Genomic DNA, 17,013 nt, shown 5'->3' with positions numbered 1-17,013 from the left:
TCAAATCACAAGAGTCATTCAATAAATGATAAGAAGTGGTCTATATAATAAACGATAGTCTCTGGGCTCTTCCTAGGTAGGCATTTAAGTATACAAGGCCTCTACCATTATCAGCCACCAGGAGCAGGGACAGGAGTGTATACTTCTGCCAATCTACTACCTGACGTAAATGCAGTCTTCATTTATTGAAAATGAGGTTTGGGTTTACAGATGTTGATTGTTCATGGCCAAATGGGATAAGTGGGCTGGGGTGAGCTGTGAAAAAATTGTGGAGAAGATTTAGGAAACTAGCAGAGAGAGCCGGGGATTCTAGATTTCATAAATTGAAAGAGGCAATGATAAAATGCCTATTTGTGCAAGAAAGTAGGAGTATAACTTCACTAAGTTAAAATGCTTCTGGGGAAGAGTGATCTGAAGTATGTGGCATGTGTGCGTACAGCCGGCTGAGCTGCTTGACTCTGCTCCATGTGAACACAAAGGGTAGTCTATGCGTTCAAAAGTTATCTTAAACTGATGCATGAAAATAAAATATACACAGAAGGTAAAACAATTATTGAGTCTGTAATTAAATTTTTCCAAGTGGAAATGATAATTTCTGATTTGAGAGCCCACACATATATATAATAGTTATATATAATAATAATTATTATTATATATTATAAATTATTAAGAGGAACACAGAGAATAAGCATTACTGTCAGGCTAAGAATACAGAAAAGCATGGAAGGAATATAAGAGGAAGAAGAAAAACCAGCATGGGAGACAGTCGCTTACTGGCTCAGAGCGAACCACAACAGGCGGGAGGTGAGACAGAGGCCGTGGAGGAAGTGGTGGCGGCCCCATCCAGGCTCGGGGTGGCGGGTGGGGGTGGTGAGCCCAGGGACTCCGTGAGGGGAAGGGACAAGGCCCTCTAGAGAGGACGGTAGGCTCGGTGGAGCTGAGACCTACTAAGGAGGTGAGCATGGTGCTCCCCGAGCCGTTCGGGGGAGAGGCTCACTGTCCAGGAAACAGTGACGGTGGCACGTGTTCTTTCTATCGCGTCCGTTATCCGAAGTTTTAGCTAATCTGCTGTTTCTTCTGTAAAATGGGGACGTTTGAGAAAGGCCCAGGCGGCACGGAACTCGGGGGTTTTCACGGGGGCACCTGCAGCCGCCCAGGCCCTGCCCCTGCCCCAGACGTCCTCCGCGCCTGTCCCGAGGTGGGGGGGGGACCCCAGATTCCCCATCCACGGCCTCCTCCTCCCTGTTTCTGCCCCCCTGCAGCGGCCATCCCGCCAGCCGGGAAAGGGGGCGGCTCCGGGGCAGCTCCAGCCGGCTGTGCTGGACAACAGAAGGGAGTCACTCCACCTGTGTCAACCTCGGAGTCATCAAGAGACTGAGTATTTTAAGGTCGCTTGTTCACACACTGCCTTTACTGGTGTCCTACTGCTGCGCGCAAATCAAGTGCGCTTTCTCGATTAAGTCTGAGGCGTGTGACTTCACATGAGCCATGATTCTGATTTTCTTTTGCACATACTGACAGCTACCTTGCTTGGAACCATTACCTGGCAACCAGGAAGGGCATTAGAAAAATCTGTTATGATCGCTGCTTTGTGGTCAAGCTAAGTCCATCTACTTTCAGGGACACTGAAGAAGACACCCCCCCCCCCCCCCCCCAAATCCAGGCATGCAGAAGGATGGTGGGGTCCTGAGACGAACGGACACCAGCCCCGCAGCCTGAGGTCGGGCAGGAGGTTGGACGATGGCCCACGGCGACCCCCTCCCCAGCGGACGGGGCTCAGTCCTTAGGCTCTCGACACAAGGAATCACACGGCAGGAGAGAGGGCACCCTTGCATGGCGAAGGGTAACTTCCTATCACTCATCAGCCCACGTGGGAGTGCAGGCTAGAAGACAGATGCCTTTAGAAAGGATGGAAATAAACGGGAGAGGAGCTTCCACGGATAACAGATAACTGCGGGTTTGCCCCAGCGATTCCGGGCGACACCGTCACAACGCCACCCTCTCACACAGGGCGCGTCTACAGATTACGGAATCGCACTAATCTAAGGCCGCACACAGACAGACCCGAGCGATACAGCAATGTTTACAGCAAACGCGGTCCGGGGCGCTGTGTGCTCCGCCCTCCTTCCTGCACGGACGGGCCCCAGGCCGCAGGGCTGGGAGGCGGGTCGGGGCTGGCCCCTCCTCTGCGCCTGGCCTTTCTGTATGCGGCGCCTACGGAAAGCTGTTAAACAGACCAAAAAAAAAAAAAAAAAAAAAAACCCCAAACAGGTAAAATCTGGTTAAAGGAACAGGCAGAAACCGCAGCTATTTATTTCTAAGACTCTCTCTCGCATTTTGGTGACGCCAGGAGGAGGTGTGAAACCTTGAGCCCGTTTCCTTTCTTTTCTCTGAGGAGATGAGTTTATCTAAATCGTTGGCATAAGGTGGACACACAAAAGCTTGCTCCGAATTTCACCTTATCCAATTTTACAAGTTTTATGATGGAGAAGGAAATGGCACCCCACTCCAGCACCCTTGCCTGGAGAATCCCGTGGACGGAGGAGCCTGGTGGGCTGCAGTCCCTGGGGTCGCAGAGTCGGACGCGACTGAGCGACTTCTCTTTCTTTTATGTGGCGACTAGAAAAGGAAATCTGAAAGCATTTACCATCCGGGTCAGCGAGCCAGTTTACGGGGCCGGCATCCCACCGTCAAAAGAGCCCGAAGCTGAAGCCCGGCTCGCGGTGTCACGGGCCCCGCAGGCGCCGCGAGCCGCGGGCAGGGGAGCCGCCGGGGCGTCGGGGTCACACCCACCTTGGCTTCAAAGAACTTCCTCCTCAGCTTGGCATCTGTGGGCGGCACCGTCCTCCTCAGGTCCCGGTACCACCTCCTGACCACGTGTCCGCGCCAGGACGCCTGGATCCTGGGGCACAGGGCGCCGTCAGCCCCGGGCCACAGGAAGACCCCACCGCGCCCGCGGACGCGTCCCGGGCTCGGCCGCTCACCTGGTCGCACACTTGATTTTGAAGAGTCGGGCCCCATCACGGATCACCCGGGTTTGGTACTGGTTCTTTCTACAGAGAGGACACGTTTTTTTATTTGTGAACTTTTCAAAAGCCTGAAGGCAAGCCTGAAGGAAAACATTTCACTTGAAATTTCACGAGTAATTACGTAGAAACAACACGTTTTACTTCTCATGTAATTACAGTGTTCTTTTTCTCACATAATTATGAGACTTAGTCCAATTTAGTTTATGAGGGGAAGAAGTTTCATCAGATGTTAACACCTTCCTCATGAAAAATGATATTTTACAAGAATGGACATGCAGGCACATCAAACATTTCTGAGCACCCCTGTGTGAAGGTGGATGGTCCCTGCGTTCAGGCGACCGGGCAGTGAACTCGGCGGGAGCGGGTGCTCGCCCACGCCGGCGGTCCTCACTAACCACACTCTCTGTAGGGACATTTGCGGCTCTAACGCGATGGAGAATTCACAATTCTCAAAACAGGATGAGTCCTACTCTAGTCTAACATCATATTTCTAGCCGTCAGTGGTGACTAGGGATAAAATAAATGGCTCTTTTCGGGAGCCGGAAAGTGAGAGAGGGCTTCCCTGGTGGCTCAGTGGTAAAGAATCTGCCTGCCAACGCAGGTTCGATCCCTAGGTGGGGAAGATCCCCTGGAGGAGGAAATGGCAACCCACTCCAGTATCCGTGTCTGGAAGATCCCATGGACAGAGGAGTCTGGTGGGCCACAGTCCACGGGGTCGAAAAGAGTTGTACACGACTGAGGGACTAAGCAGCAAAGTGCGAGCCGGCCCCAACCCTGAGTTGGAGGGGTGCCGTGTGCCCCTGGGGGCGCCGGGCGGGGTCGCCTCACCCTGTGGAACACATGGGAGCAGGAGAGCAGCACCTGTTCAGAGAAGACAAAGGTTTGAAGTTTAAATTAGCTTAAAGGAGAAGCAGCATAAATACATTAATTAAAAGAAAAGTTCTGACTCTTTAAAAGTAAGCTGTGTTGCTTCTTTGAAAACGTTAAGAAGCAGATTTAACAACCTTGATATTTACAATATTTGGAGTTAAAGTTTAGCATGGCACGGGTATATAATCTCAACCAGAGAAACTTAACAACAATCTGAAACATCAAACAAACACGTGAAGTTTGCTACAGAACAAGTGTATATTTAAAAATGAGACGATTATAAAAGAGAAATATTTCTGGGCAGATCCTATTCTGAGCACAGCTGGCAGGGACCCAGGCTGGGGGTGGGGTGCAGAGGACAGAAAGCAAACACCTTTTCTTAGGACTCTGTTCAACTCAACTGCACTCTCTAATGAGCAGCAAATCCCAGAGACACATGAATTACCTTTTCTCCTTTAAATGCAGGGCAAGGGTGGTTGCCAGAAAATTCCACCTTTCTGTGGCCCAAATTCCCACTGAATAATGGTATTCCATTGTTGTTCAGTCCTCAGTCGTGCCCAACTCTTTGTGACCCTAAGAACTGCAGCACGCCAGGCTCCCCTGTCCCTCACTGTCTCCTGGAGTTTGCTCAGACTCATGTCCATTGAGTCGGTGATGCTATGATATTCTGGGTTGAGATGTTATATCCAGACTGCCTAAAGATACTCTGGGCTGGGACAACGGAGCTTAGACTGAATGAAGAGAAAGGAGGTTGGTTCTTCTGGAAGGAAGGAGCAGGGAAGGGTGAGACCAGGCCAGCCAGCATGCAGTCCACTCCCCTGCTCCACGTTTCTGAATTCTCTCTGACGGCGCTGGGCTGGAGGGGGTCGCAGCAGATAAACTTCCCCAGGAGTGAATGTTCCAAGGCATGGAAGGCCCATGCCTTCCCTGGGCCACTTGGTCTGGGGGAAACCTCCCAGTTTTAAAGTAATCATCCCCTCGCCCCACCATCATGCCTTTATTCAGTCTATACTTTCCTTGTTAATGGGAAGAATGGAAGAAATACCAGAATAAACACAACTCAGAAAGTTCTAAAACCAATTCTTGAAACTTACTGCCACCAAGAAGCCTAAATTGCAAAAACTCATTAATGTGGGTCCTTTTAAATTATTACCATTTAAGCTTGCTTCTTGGAAGAAAAGCTATGACAAACCCAGATAGCATATTAAAAAGCAGAGACATTATTTTGCCAACAAAGGTCCGTCTAGTCTAGCTCTAAATTCTCCAAATGAGGCTTCAAGAGTATGTAAACCGAGAACTTCCAGATGTTCAAGCTGGATTTAGAAAAGGCAGAGGAACCAGAGATCAAATTGCCAATATCCGTTGGATCACACAAAAAACAAGAGAGTTCCAGAAAAAACATCCACTTCTGCTTTACTGACTATGCCAAAACATTTGACTGTGTGGATCACAACAAACTGTGGAAAATTCTTAAAGAGATGAGAATACCAGACCACCTGACCTGCCTCCTGAGAAATCTGTATTCAGGTCAAGAAGCAAGTTAGAACCAGACATGGAACAACAGACTGGTTCCAAATTGTGAAAGCAGTACATCAAGGCTGTATATTGTCGCCCTGCGACATATTATTTAACTTATATGCAGAGTACATCATGAGAAATGCCAGGCTGGATGAAGCACAAGCTGGAATTAAGATTGCCGGGAGAAATATCAATAACCTCAGATATGTAGATGACACCACCCTTATGGCAGAAAGTGAAGAAGAACTAAAAAGCCTCTTGATGACAGTGAAAGAGGAGAGTGAAAAAGTTGGCTTAAAACTCAACATTCACAAAACTAAGATTATGGCATCTGGTCCCACCACTTCATGGCAAATAGGTGGGGAAACAATGGAAACAGTGAGAGATTTAATTTTGGAGGGCTCCAAAATCACTGCAGACGGTGAGTGAAGCCATGAAATTAAAAGATGCTTGTTCCTTAAAGATTAAAAAGCTAATTAAAGATTAAAAGAAAAACTATGACTAACTTACACAGCATATTAAAAAGCAGAGACATTACTTTGCCAACAAAGGTCCATCTAGTAAAAGCTATGGTTTTTCCAGTAGTCATGTATGGAGGTGAGAGCTGGACTATAAAGAAAGCTGAGCGTCGAAGAGTTGATGCTTTTGAGCTGTGATGTTGGAGAAGACTCTTGAGAGTCCCTTGGACTGCAAGGAGATCCAACCAGTCAATCCTAAAAGAAGTCAACCCTGAATATTCATTTGAAGAACTGATGCTGAAGCTGAAACTCCAGTACTTTGGCCACCTGATGGGAAGAACTGACTCATTTGAAAAGACCCTGATGCTGGGAAAAGATTGAAGGCAGGAGGAGGAGAAGGGGACGACAGAGGATGAGATCGTTGGATGGCATCATTGACTCGATGGACATGAGTTTGGGTGGACTCTGGGAGTTGGTGAAGGACAGGGAGGCCTGGCTTGCTGTAGTCCATGGGGTCACAAAGAGTCAGACACAACTGAGCAACTGAACTGAACTCTGTATATTTAAAATATACTATTAAATGTTCATAAATAGTTGTTGTTGGCAAACATTCTCTGAGAAGAAAACTGAATGACTCAGTGGTGGTAAACACACTGAAAGTGTCCTAGAAGTCAGGGTTGGACCCGAGTCCTGCTCAGTACATGTCCTGAGCAACCTGCCATGAATCATGGGAATTGTTATTTCCTCATCTGTAAGGGATATAACGCCCACCTCAGAGATACGTGAGCTGAACTGATCAAATTTCGGGAAAATGCTGACTAAGGAAAAACAGGGCTTCCCAGTTGACTCAGTGGTAAAGAATGTGCCTGCCAATGCAAGAGACTGGGATACAATCCCTGGGTGAGGAAGATCCCCTGGAGAAGGAAATGGCAACCCACGCCAGTATTCTTGCCTAGAGAATCCCATGGACAGAGGTGCCTGATGGGCTATAGTCTGTGGGGTTGCAAAGAGTCAGACATGATTTAGCAACTGAACAACAACAAAGGAAAAAGCTAAACCTAACAACTAAAACTTGAAATGCAAAAGACACCCGTGTCTATATCTGTAACCAAAAATATTACAATGAGACATTTATAAACAGCAGAATGGGAGAAATGCTGGGTGTGTGACATTCCAGTCCCACTTCAGATACTCAGCTTCAAGATTTCCTTCTTCACATCACCATTGGACCAAGTGTCTGTAGCACAATTAATGAAGAGGTTGTTGGGGCCAGAAAGACTCCTCCTGGCTTTATTAGCTCATTAACTAAATGGTAAATCGTCCCAGAGCTATTTCCAAGCTTTAAGGACCACAATCTTTCTGAAATACCCAACTTCCATGTACATAAGATATTAGGTCTTGATAGAGAACTAGAACATAATAAGTATGTTTAAAATAATGTGTGAGTTCAAATTAGTAAAGAACAAAAGTTTATGATTGTGAACTAACTCATTAACCATAAAAACTCATTGAAACAAATGAAGTTTGAGAGTTTATGTGCCAGGTTGGTAGATGAAGCCTGGGATTCCTAGGCTGTGAATTCTAAGCCTGCTTTTAAATATATTTGCTGTATTTTCTTTTTTTTAAAGCAAAGTTCCAAGTGCCTCTGTGTAGAAAGCATAATGCTACCTATGAGAGAAATTACTCAGGGTGGTCATTAGCTAAAAAAAAAAAAAAACCAAAAGATTCTAGAAATAGCAGAGCCCCTTAACTTCCAGGAGATTGAAGTTTAGTTAGACAAAGTATGTGCAGGAAAAAAAAAACCAAACTATGACATAGACTGATAGTATATTATCTATATTATCATCAGTCTTACTATGGTAAACTTTCATAATAAAGATTGTTATAAGATTTTACTTAAAGATCCTCCCACAGATTCTTTGGAGATATTCAAGCTCGGTTTTCCCTTTAGGATTTCAATTCTTGAAACAACTTGAACGATCCTCACTCTTCTGCTCTGTGTAACTTACCAGCTGGGTTCCCCCACCCCTGCTGCGCATGGCCAGTGGAGTGGGAACAGTCCTGTACACACTCTGTACTCAGTAAATAAGAGTGTTCAGTGAGGGTGTTTAGCTCTTTCTCATATACAAACTTAACTAATGGAAAAGAAAATGTTGAGTCTTTGAGGGTCAAATAGGAGGAAGAGACTGGAAGAAAGAAGTGCGGACCCTCTTAATCCCCAGTTCAGAGTCCAGTCACTGGAGAACGCCCCGTAGGCTTGCTTATCTAAGGCTCACATTAAACACCTGCGGGTGAAGTCCAAACTCCTCTTTGCATATCGGGCACGGCTGCATGGAGTCCCCCTGCTCCACGGACCTCTGCTTCACTCTGTCCCATTCATCCGCCGACAGTGGCAACGGGGGAGGGTCAAAGAGGCCCAACTTCTGTGCTGAAGTTCAAACAACAGGGAATGTGAGTCCAGTGCGTTTTACAGGGTGGTAACTCATGCATCATTTTAATGACATTATTTTGCAAGTATTAAGGCAAAACGCTCACTGTACTTACTTCATTCCACCGTACTTAGAATGCTGCTTCTATACAGGTGCACAGAAGTCAAGGAGAATAATCTGGTGTTCTTCAGTCGCTCAGTCATGTCCGACTCTTTGCAGCCCCACGGACTGCAGAATGCCAGGCCTCCCTGTCCATCACCAACTCCTGGAGCTTGCTCAAACTCATGTCCATTGAGTCCGTGATGCCATCCAACCATTTCATCCTCTGTTGTCCCCTTCTCCTCCTGCCCTCAATCCTTCCCAGCATCAGGGACTTTTCCAATGAGTCAGTCCTTTGCATCAAGTGGTCAAAGTATTGGAACTTCAGCTTCGGCATCAATCCTTCCAGTGAATATTCAGGGTTGATTTCCTTTAGGATTGACTGGTTTGATCTCCTTGCTGTCCAAGGACTCTCAAGGTGAATGATATCTTACATTTATGTTGTTTTTATTTACAAAGAATTCCACACATCTATTTCATTTTCACAATGATTCTATAAAGCAGGCCGGGCTGATATCCTATTTTACAAATTTTTCACAGGTGTTGGCCAAAGGTCTCCTCATTTCTCAGCTAACTTCTCTCTCAGCCTTCAGCATTGCCTTCCTCCAATTTTGCTTGTTTCTGCTGCCAGTGACCTTTGTAACATGAGTATCAACCCAGTTCTTCCCTTGCTAAAAACTTATGAGGTACAGTTACTGTTAGGATCAGTCCTTGCCTCAGTCACGTTTGAGGATCTGCTGCATGTCTACCCTAGAGCAGGCCCAGAGCATCTGTTCCAGCGGAAGCACTCTGGAGAAGGAACTTCGAGGAGCTCGGGAGAGCCGGGGTGGGGGCGTGAGCACGGCTTCGGCTCTCCCCACCCCGCCCCCAGGCAACTGAGGCCCACAGGGCCGCCTTCAGGGACAGAGAGTGAAGTGCCAGGTCTACGGAACAAGAATGGGAGGCCTCGACAGGCCCACTCAGAGTACAAGAAAGAGCTCTCAAAGATGGAAATGTTTTAGGGTCCAATAGAAATATGAGAGTCAACCAAAAGACTGGAGGAGGAAGTTAAGATATCGCAAAGTAGAAAAATATGGTAAAGGAGGAGACAGAAAATAAGGAAACTCAAGGATAAGTCTGACATCTGAAAGACAGGTGTTCCAGAACAAAAAGAAACCGGAGAGTAAACAACTTAAAATAGCCCAAACGTCTCCCAGAAGAGGACATCTGTTTTTAGTCAGAGAGGACCCAGCAAGGACCGAACGAAAGACTCACACAAGTTCGGTCGCTGCGAAGCTGCAGAGGCAGAAAAAGATCCCCAAGGACCAGGAGCCAGAGGCACATCAGATGCATCCACAGCAACACAGACGGCGGGAAGCAGCCCTTCCAGAATTGTGAGACAAAGCTTTCCATGTGAGAATCTCTTATCAGCGACAGTCCACGTCGGAGCAGAACACAGGTGTCTCCTGTCTGCACGCTTGGATGTGGCCTCTCACGCACTTTTCCCCAGAAGTTCCTGCTACAACGGCACTGCAGGGTGCAGAAAGAGGCAGGAGAGCCTTAGGGCCACAGTCCACAGGAGGGTGCTGAGCAGAGGCCCAGGGCCCACAGCCCCGCACCAGGCCCGCAGAGCAACTGTCCAGATGTGAGAGGAATGGTGGAAGGTTCTAGAAGGAATGTCTCCATGAAGATAAAATGAAAGGTCACCTACTGTATTTTAATGTACTGAGAGAGTATATTTTTGGAAGACATTCTGGGGGACAGATTTTGGCACTTTTCCTATGAGTTATTACAGCACATTACAAAATTTTATGAATGAAAACAGTGAGATAGTGACATAGAAACAGAAGCCCCAAATCATGCACACTCTCCCTCTCCGTCTCTCCAATAAACACAGAAAACTCACTGCCTGCACAACGTGGTGCCACAAGCCAGCTAAGAAAGCATGGCTCATGATTTGAGGGAAGACTCTAACTTTAATCATTATATGAAATAATGTTCAGCAAATCATTTGCAAAATAAACTGGGCTGAGATCTAAGTGAAATGCAAAACTTCAAAGGTAGTGAAGAAAAGACGGGGACATCTTTGTGATTTCAAGGATGGGTAAGGATGGAAATCCCCCGAATCATAAAGAATAAAGAGGAAAAACTGGTAGACAAAACAGTAGTTGGAGTGAAGAGTGTTCAAATATACGATCAGACACAGACCTGGAGAGGATAGTCTCTGTGGCGAAGTCAACATGGGGTTCAGACAACGAGGATGTTGAGAACTCCAGCATGTCAGCAAGAAAAGATGGGAACCCAAGAGCGGTATTAGGTTTGGGCAACAGTTAAGAGTGTGTGGTACCCCTTCCAGAGTCTGAAACTGGTCTCTTGTCTAACACTTGGAAATGAATTGCCCGAGGAGACACATGTCTGACAAAGCCAGAGATTTTATTGGGAAGGGGCGCCTGGGCGGAGAGCGGGAGGGTCAGGGAACCCGGGAGAACTGCTCTGCCACTTGGCTTGCCGTCTTGGGTTTATGGTGATGGGTAGTTTCCGGGGTGTCTTAGCCAATCCTTCTGACTCAGAGTCCTTCCTGGTGGTGCAGCCCTGTCAGCCAAGATGGAGGCCACAGAGGAGGATTCTGGGAGGTGTCGGCCACGTGGTGTCTCCTTTTGACCTTTCCCGCGCTCTTCCGGTGGGGGGTGGCTTATTAGTTCCGTGTTCCGTTCCAGGACCTCCTGTCATAAAACAACTCATGCAAGTGGTTACCGTGGTGCCTGGGCAGGGTGGGCGGTTTCAGTCAGCGTGCTTCCCCTAATAGGCCCACCTCACTAGTAGCTAACATACATAATGCTAAGATGTGTTTTTCATTCAGAGGTGCTGAAAGAATGACTCCCTTACGCCAAATCGGGACGCTGGTGTAATTTACAGCCTCAGGCGACGGTGCCGAGGCTCCTGACGGTTTCTGTAAACTGTTCGTGCAGACGGAAGGCCGTCACTAAGCACTGCCTCGCGCTCCAAGCCGCGCACTTCCTGTCTGACACCGCGTCTGGGACGGGACTAGCGCCGTGAGCAGTTCCGGGGGGAAGGCCGGAGCTTCCGTCTGGCACTGTGGGCGCCCCGGGCTCCCCTTCACAGGTCTGCTCCCGCCCGCAGGCCTCCGGCTCCTTCTCCACCAGGGCCCCAGCAAACCTCTCTCTAGGCCCAGCATCATTTAAAAAATTTTATGGCGGTTCCTCAAAAAATTAAATATAGAATTACCACACGGTCCAGCAATTCTCGGCACATGCCCCAGAGAATGGAAGGCGGAGACTCAAACAGGTATTTGTACAAACAGCTTCCTGGCAGCAGCAATCACGGTAACTGAAAGAGGAGACAACGCAAGCATCCCCCGACGGAATGGGCAGACCTGCTGTATGCCGGCAAGCAGACGGTGTTCCGGCCTAAACGACGAGGTTCTGACAGTGCTGCGACTGGCAGCTCGAGCCCTGAAGACGTTACGCCGAGAGCAACAAGCCAGACACAAAAGGACAGATACCAAATGACTGATCCAAAGTGCTCAGATTCTCAGAGACAGAGACGAAACCCGCGGTTGCCGAGGTGGGGAGAGGGGCTGGGCGTGTTTAAGTGAGCAGAGTCTGGGAGGATGAAGACGTTCTGGGGACGGACAGCGGCGATGATTGCTGGGCAGTGGGAGTGCACTCACAGCCACTGAGCTACACACTTAAAAATGCTGAGGTGGTAAACTTGATATGTTATGTGAATTTCATCACAACAACAGTGTTACACCACAAGCCCCTCTCCTAATCGGCCCCTGCCGGTTTCGCCCCAGTCTCTCCATCTGCCCTACCCTCGCTCACCAGGCCCCAGCTCATTCTCATTTCAGCAGCTCAGACACCCAAGCTGTCTTGCTTTAGAGCCCTGCACGTGCCTTTGTCTCCGTCAAGAACATTCTTCCTCTGTTCTTTGCAGGGACAAAACCGCTTAACCCCGTGAATCTATGGCAGAAGCTAGCTGATGTTCGCCAGCCTCCTGGGTGCATGGCTGGATCTGACCTCCCTCGCAACAAATAAAAATAAGAAATAAACCTTTTCTATTCCCAAGCTTGCAGCTTACAATAATTTGGACTTGTAAACGCTGTAAAACCGTGTAAAGGAGCCTCACGTGCCTTGCACTCAGCCTCTCAAGATGCTAACATGTCTCGGGACCTGAGTGCCATGGTCCCATTCAGCTCGGCCTGTTGATCCAGTGCTCTCGATTCATCTGTCCACCCCGCTGGGCGTCCTTCTAGTCTCACTGATGCCCTTCTGCTCTGACCCCGATTCCACATGTGCTCAGCTAGCCTGCCCCCTTGGCCTCTCAGGACCTGGCCTGGCACCTTGGTCTTTATTTGCTTCTCTTGATGCTTCTGCGGAGCCCTGGCCAGGAACCTCCCTCTGGGTCAGCTGATGTGTCCTCCGAGCAGACTGAGAGATGCTTCTCTGGTGGGAATGTCTAGGAGGGGCCTGCGCCCTTCTGAGAGCCTGGCCCGACTTCTTCACCTGGTCAAGGTGCCACCACTTTCTCTGTGCAGTGAGTACGTCCCTGGGGCGACGCTCTGAGGCTGCGCCCAGATCCGAGTCTCAGCGCCACTCCCCGCTACTTCCAGCATCCGGGTACCACTGTCATCACTGTGGTTGTTGTTCGGTCACTAAGTCATGTCCAACTCTTTGTGACCCCATGGACTGCAGCACGCCAGGATTCCCCGTCCTTCACTTTCTCCCAGAGTTCGCTCAAACCCATGTCCATCGAGTCAGTGATGCCATCCAACCAACTCGTCCTCTGTCATCACCTTCTCTTCTTGTCCTCCATCTTTCCCAGCATCGGGGTCTTTTCTAATGAGTTGACTCTTTGCATCAGGTGGCCAAAGTATTGGAGCTTCATGTTAGTCCTTCCAATGAGTATTCAGGGTTGATTTCCCTTAGGACTGACTGGTTTGATCTCCTTGAAGTCCAAAGGACTCTCAGGAGTCTTCTCCAGAAAAACAGTTTGAAAGCACCGATTCTTTGGCTGCCGCCTTCATTATGGTCCAACTCTCACATCTATACATGACTGCTGGAAAAACCATAGCTTTGACTATACAGACCTTTGTCAGCAAAGTGATATGGCTGCTTTTTATCACTATGGTCTTGGCCAGATGCTGATTTCCTATTTCTAGCCCCTATCTACTATATTTAATAGCTGTTAATCGACTGTAAGAAAGAGCTTTTCCTATTATTTATTAAATGATTTATTTCTATCATTGTAGATTAACAGATATTTACTTTATTCTCCTCTTATTCTTGCTCTACTTATCATTACTGGGATTCCCTTGTGGCTCAGCCAGTAAAGAATCCGCTCGCAATGCGGGAGATCTGGGTTCAATCCCTGGGTTGGGAAGATCCCCTGGAGAAGGGAAAGGCTACCCACTCCAGTATTCTGGCCAGGAGAATTCCATGGACTGTTCAGTCCATGGGGTTGCAAAAGAGTCGGACACAACTAAGCAACTTTCATTTATCATTACTGTCTTTAATTTTTGCTCAAACTGTCCCCACCACTGTTTTTAAACTTTAGTACACACATATCTTTCTGTAAGATTGTAAATTAAAATAACTTCTGTACCAGAGAAAATGGTACTATTCATCTCAACTAGATTCTTTAGCTCTAGTAAGTCAAAATAAGAGTGATGAGATCAGCTTACCTAAAGTTAATGGTGGTGGTTTTGGATCAAGAACATATTCATTTTCTGGATCTTCCACTTTAGGGCCTCCTTGTGTGGTTTTCTTAAGTCCAGTATCTATTAGGGCCTTTGTATTTCTTTTTAGAGATTTGGATCTGTTCTCTGTCTTTTGTACCTTTGTCTTAGAAGAGTCTGCTATTGAAAGATTTTGAAGTTGAAGATCATGTACAATGTGATCTTGTAAAGCCACTGCAGTGACTGTTAAGTTATCCTGTTTGGAGGAATGACCCTAAAAAGTAGGGGGAAAAGCCTTATAGTTACATTATCTAATGACTCATTTACAAGAAAGCTTACACTTTAATACTCAACCTTGATGACATACCAGACCAGATCCAGTAGTAAAGAACGCTGCATCTATCGGCTACCCAAGTCCGGGGACCAAAGCCCAGTCTCAGGACCAAAGCCCAGTCTCATTTATGTTAATGACACAGTAACATCTTTTCACTTAATTACTAAGGCCTTAATTATAATAAGAATAAATACATTCTGACCTATAAAAGCTGTGCGTGCCCGAGCACATTGTTTCACTATAATTAGGCAAAGCTTGTTTCTGTTATACTACAGAGAACCTTGCATTTAAATGCATGTTTCTTTGGTGAAAACTTATACAAAATAAAACTGCTCTGCAGCTAAGAAATGCTTGCACCAAGCACTACATTGACAGTGCCTCACTGATGCAAAGTTTGCAAGCTCTTTTTATACCATCGTATAGCTGAGTTTAAACATATGCATGAGTAAAACAACGTCTGTGTTTTAAACAGGATTGTGTACCTTATTTCTTAGCATGCTGATTCGGGAGAAGCTGTTGCTTGGCTATATCAAATTATATCATCATGTCATATCCCAGTCCTTTAATTCTTCTCCTGTAAAAAAGTCAACAGAAAGTCTAAGTTAGAGTGTGCATAAAACGTCTGATGAAGTTTATGGGGAAGAGATAAAATTGAGGGTCTAACTGATGGTGAAGTGACAGGACTGCCTACCACCACGCCCATGCTCCGTGATCTAGTCTTGGAGGAATTCAAGCCAGTTGCATCTTGATCAAGCCCTGTCCTCAAGCAGTTCTCCAGTGAGTTGGGGGAAATGTATTAATGTGAACGAGAACAATCCATTGCTAAATGTAATGATATCTTGTGTGAATACAACAAAATTTCAGACTAAAAGATCAGAGAATGTACGTGAAATACTTGAAAAGTCAAAGTGTTAGTTCCTGCGACTTTTTGCAACCTCATGGACTGCAGCCTGTCAGGCTCCTCTGATCATGGGATTTCCCAGGCTAGAATACTCAAGTGGGTTGCCATTTCCTTCTCCAGGGGATATTCCTGATCCAGGGATCGAACCTGGGTCTCCTGCATTGCAGGCAGAATCTTTACCATCTGAGCCATCGGGGAAGCCTCTTAAAGAGATAATACTAAACCTGGAAATTGAAGGACAGAGAGCGGATGATGAACATGCTGCCCCACAGTATGAGAAAAGCAAAGGCACTCCAGAAGTCAGCAGAGGTTTACGTTTCAGAGGAGAAGGGAACAGTGGATGCCCTGGGACGGAGGAGGAACACCTGTGACTTCCCCCTGCCAAGAGCACAGACTACAGACCATGAGCCAGGTTCCGGGCTTGCTCTGTTTGCAAAATATGTAGCACATCTGAGTCTGCTTTCCCAGCTTAAGACACACACACACACACACACACACAGCACTCCCCATGCAGGACTACTGTCAGGATTAAATGACACAGCCCAATTCCCTTCAAAGCTGGAGGAAGAATTTGGAATTGACCCGTCAGTTTTTAGACAAGGGTATATCTTATGATTCTTTACCATCTGAGAAGACAAGAGACCAAAATACATTGGGGTGGGGAGAGACAGTACCCTGTTGAAGTCATCTAGGGAGCAGTACTGAGGGCCTGATTGTAAGACAAGAAAGGAAGTAATCCCTAATGTGAGTTTCAGGATGGACACCTACATCCAGTTAGTCCCACAGAATGAACTTCCTAAGGAGAAAGTGTCGAATGAGAAATGTAGAATGAGAAAAGTCAGGGCTTAGCTGCTGCCAAGATCCTCTAGAAGTGAGGTGACCGTTTCCACGGCAACCTCATTCCCCTTCAATTCTGGCATCAAGAGAGGCATGAAGGAAGTTTCCATCCAATGTTTCATCACAACAGTCTAGGCTGAAGAAATGGCAGAAGACATTTAAAATGCTGAAAGATCACTACCAGAATCTTCTACTTTAAAAACGCCCACAACCTGGCAGATTATAGTTTACATCATCCTAAAAATTGTTTAATAATCACAGCTAACCATCTGCAGTTGACAGTTTTATCTCGTGGAAGCCATTGTGATTAACATCAGGATAAGAGCTTTTAAAAACGGTGCTCCTCGTAAGTACTATAGTGTCATTAAATTTCAGCATTAGAAACTATTTTCAAGTATTTAGTTCAACTTCATTTTTTTGAGGTATAGTCCAACTTCACTTTTGGTCGCAAACAGGTGGACACAACTGAGCTCGCACGTGCGCGCGCGCACACACACATGCTAACTTCATTTTAAAATGAGAAAACATCCAGAGATTACTGACTCCTCCAAAATTATATAATTAGTCTGTGGCAATGGTAGGGTTAGAAAGTTAATCCTTAGCCAGTATTTAGAGCTAAAATTAATAGGAATATTCTTTCTTTGTAAATTCCATTGTTAACAATTAGTTAAAAGATGTAGGACTTGGTAACATAAAAACACTACTGTGGTGCCAAAGTAATTAGTTGCCAATTTGTCTAAGTGACTTTAAGCTAATTCATAAACACCCTAGTTAAACATACAGGCATACAAGAGAAACGCAATTTTTAAGAGACAATTGGACACTGTCTTATTACGGTTTATAACTCAGGAATCCCTCCTT

General features: G+C 46.7%; 1 protein-coding gene across 1 annotated transcript in view; it reads right to left on the bottom strand.

The window, feature by feature from the left end:
* Positions 1 to 15,542, bottom strand: part of RNF32 (ring finger protein 32) — a 32,978-nt gene extending 17,436 nt beyond the window's left edge. The window contains exons 1-7 of the mRNA XM_065939940.1: positions 15,463 to 15,542; positions 14,897 to 14,988; positions 14,087 to 14,354; positions 8,161 to 8,303; positions 3,858 to 3,890; positions 2,985 to 3,109; positions 2,794 to 2,902 (exon numbers count right to left, since the gene is read on the bottom strand). Coding sequence (XP_065796012.1) covers positions 2,794 to 2,902; positions 2,985 to 3,109; positions 3,858 to 3,890; positions 8,161 to 8,303; positions 14,087 to 14,354; positions 14,897 to 14,911 — 693 coding nt within the window. The 5' untranslated portion in view covers positions 14,912 to 14,988; positions 15,463 to 15,542. The remainder of the gene's footprint in view (positions 1 to 2,793; positions 2,903 to 2,984; positions 3,110 to 3,857; positions 3,891 to 8,160; positions 8,304 to 14,086; positions 14,355 to 14,896; positions 14,989 to 15,462) is intronic.
* Positions 15,543 to 17,013: the final 1,471 nt, after the last annotated feature.

The sequence above is a fragment of the Muntiacus reevesi genome, chromosome 6, assembly GCF_963930625.1.
Source record: "Muntiacus reevesi chromosome 6, mMunRee1.1, whole genome shotgun sequence".
Lineage (NCBI taxonomy): Eukaryota > Metazoa > Chordata > Mammalia > Artiodactyla > Cervidae > Muntiacus > Muntiacus reevesi.
The sequence above is the reverse complement of the archived record's forward strand: the minus strand, read 5'-3'. Positions and strand labels throughout refer to the sequence as shown.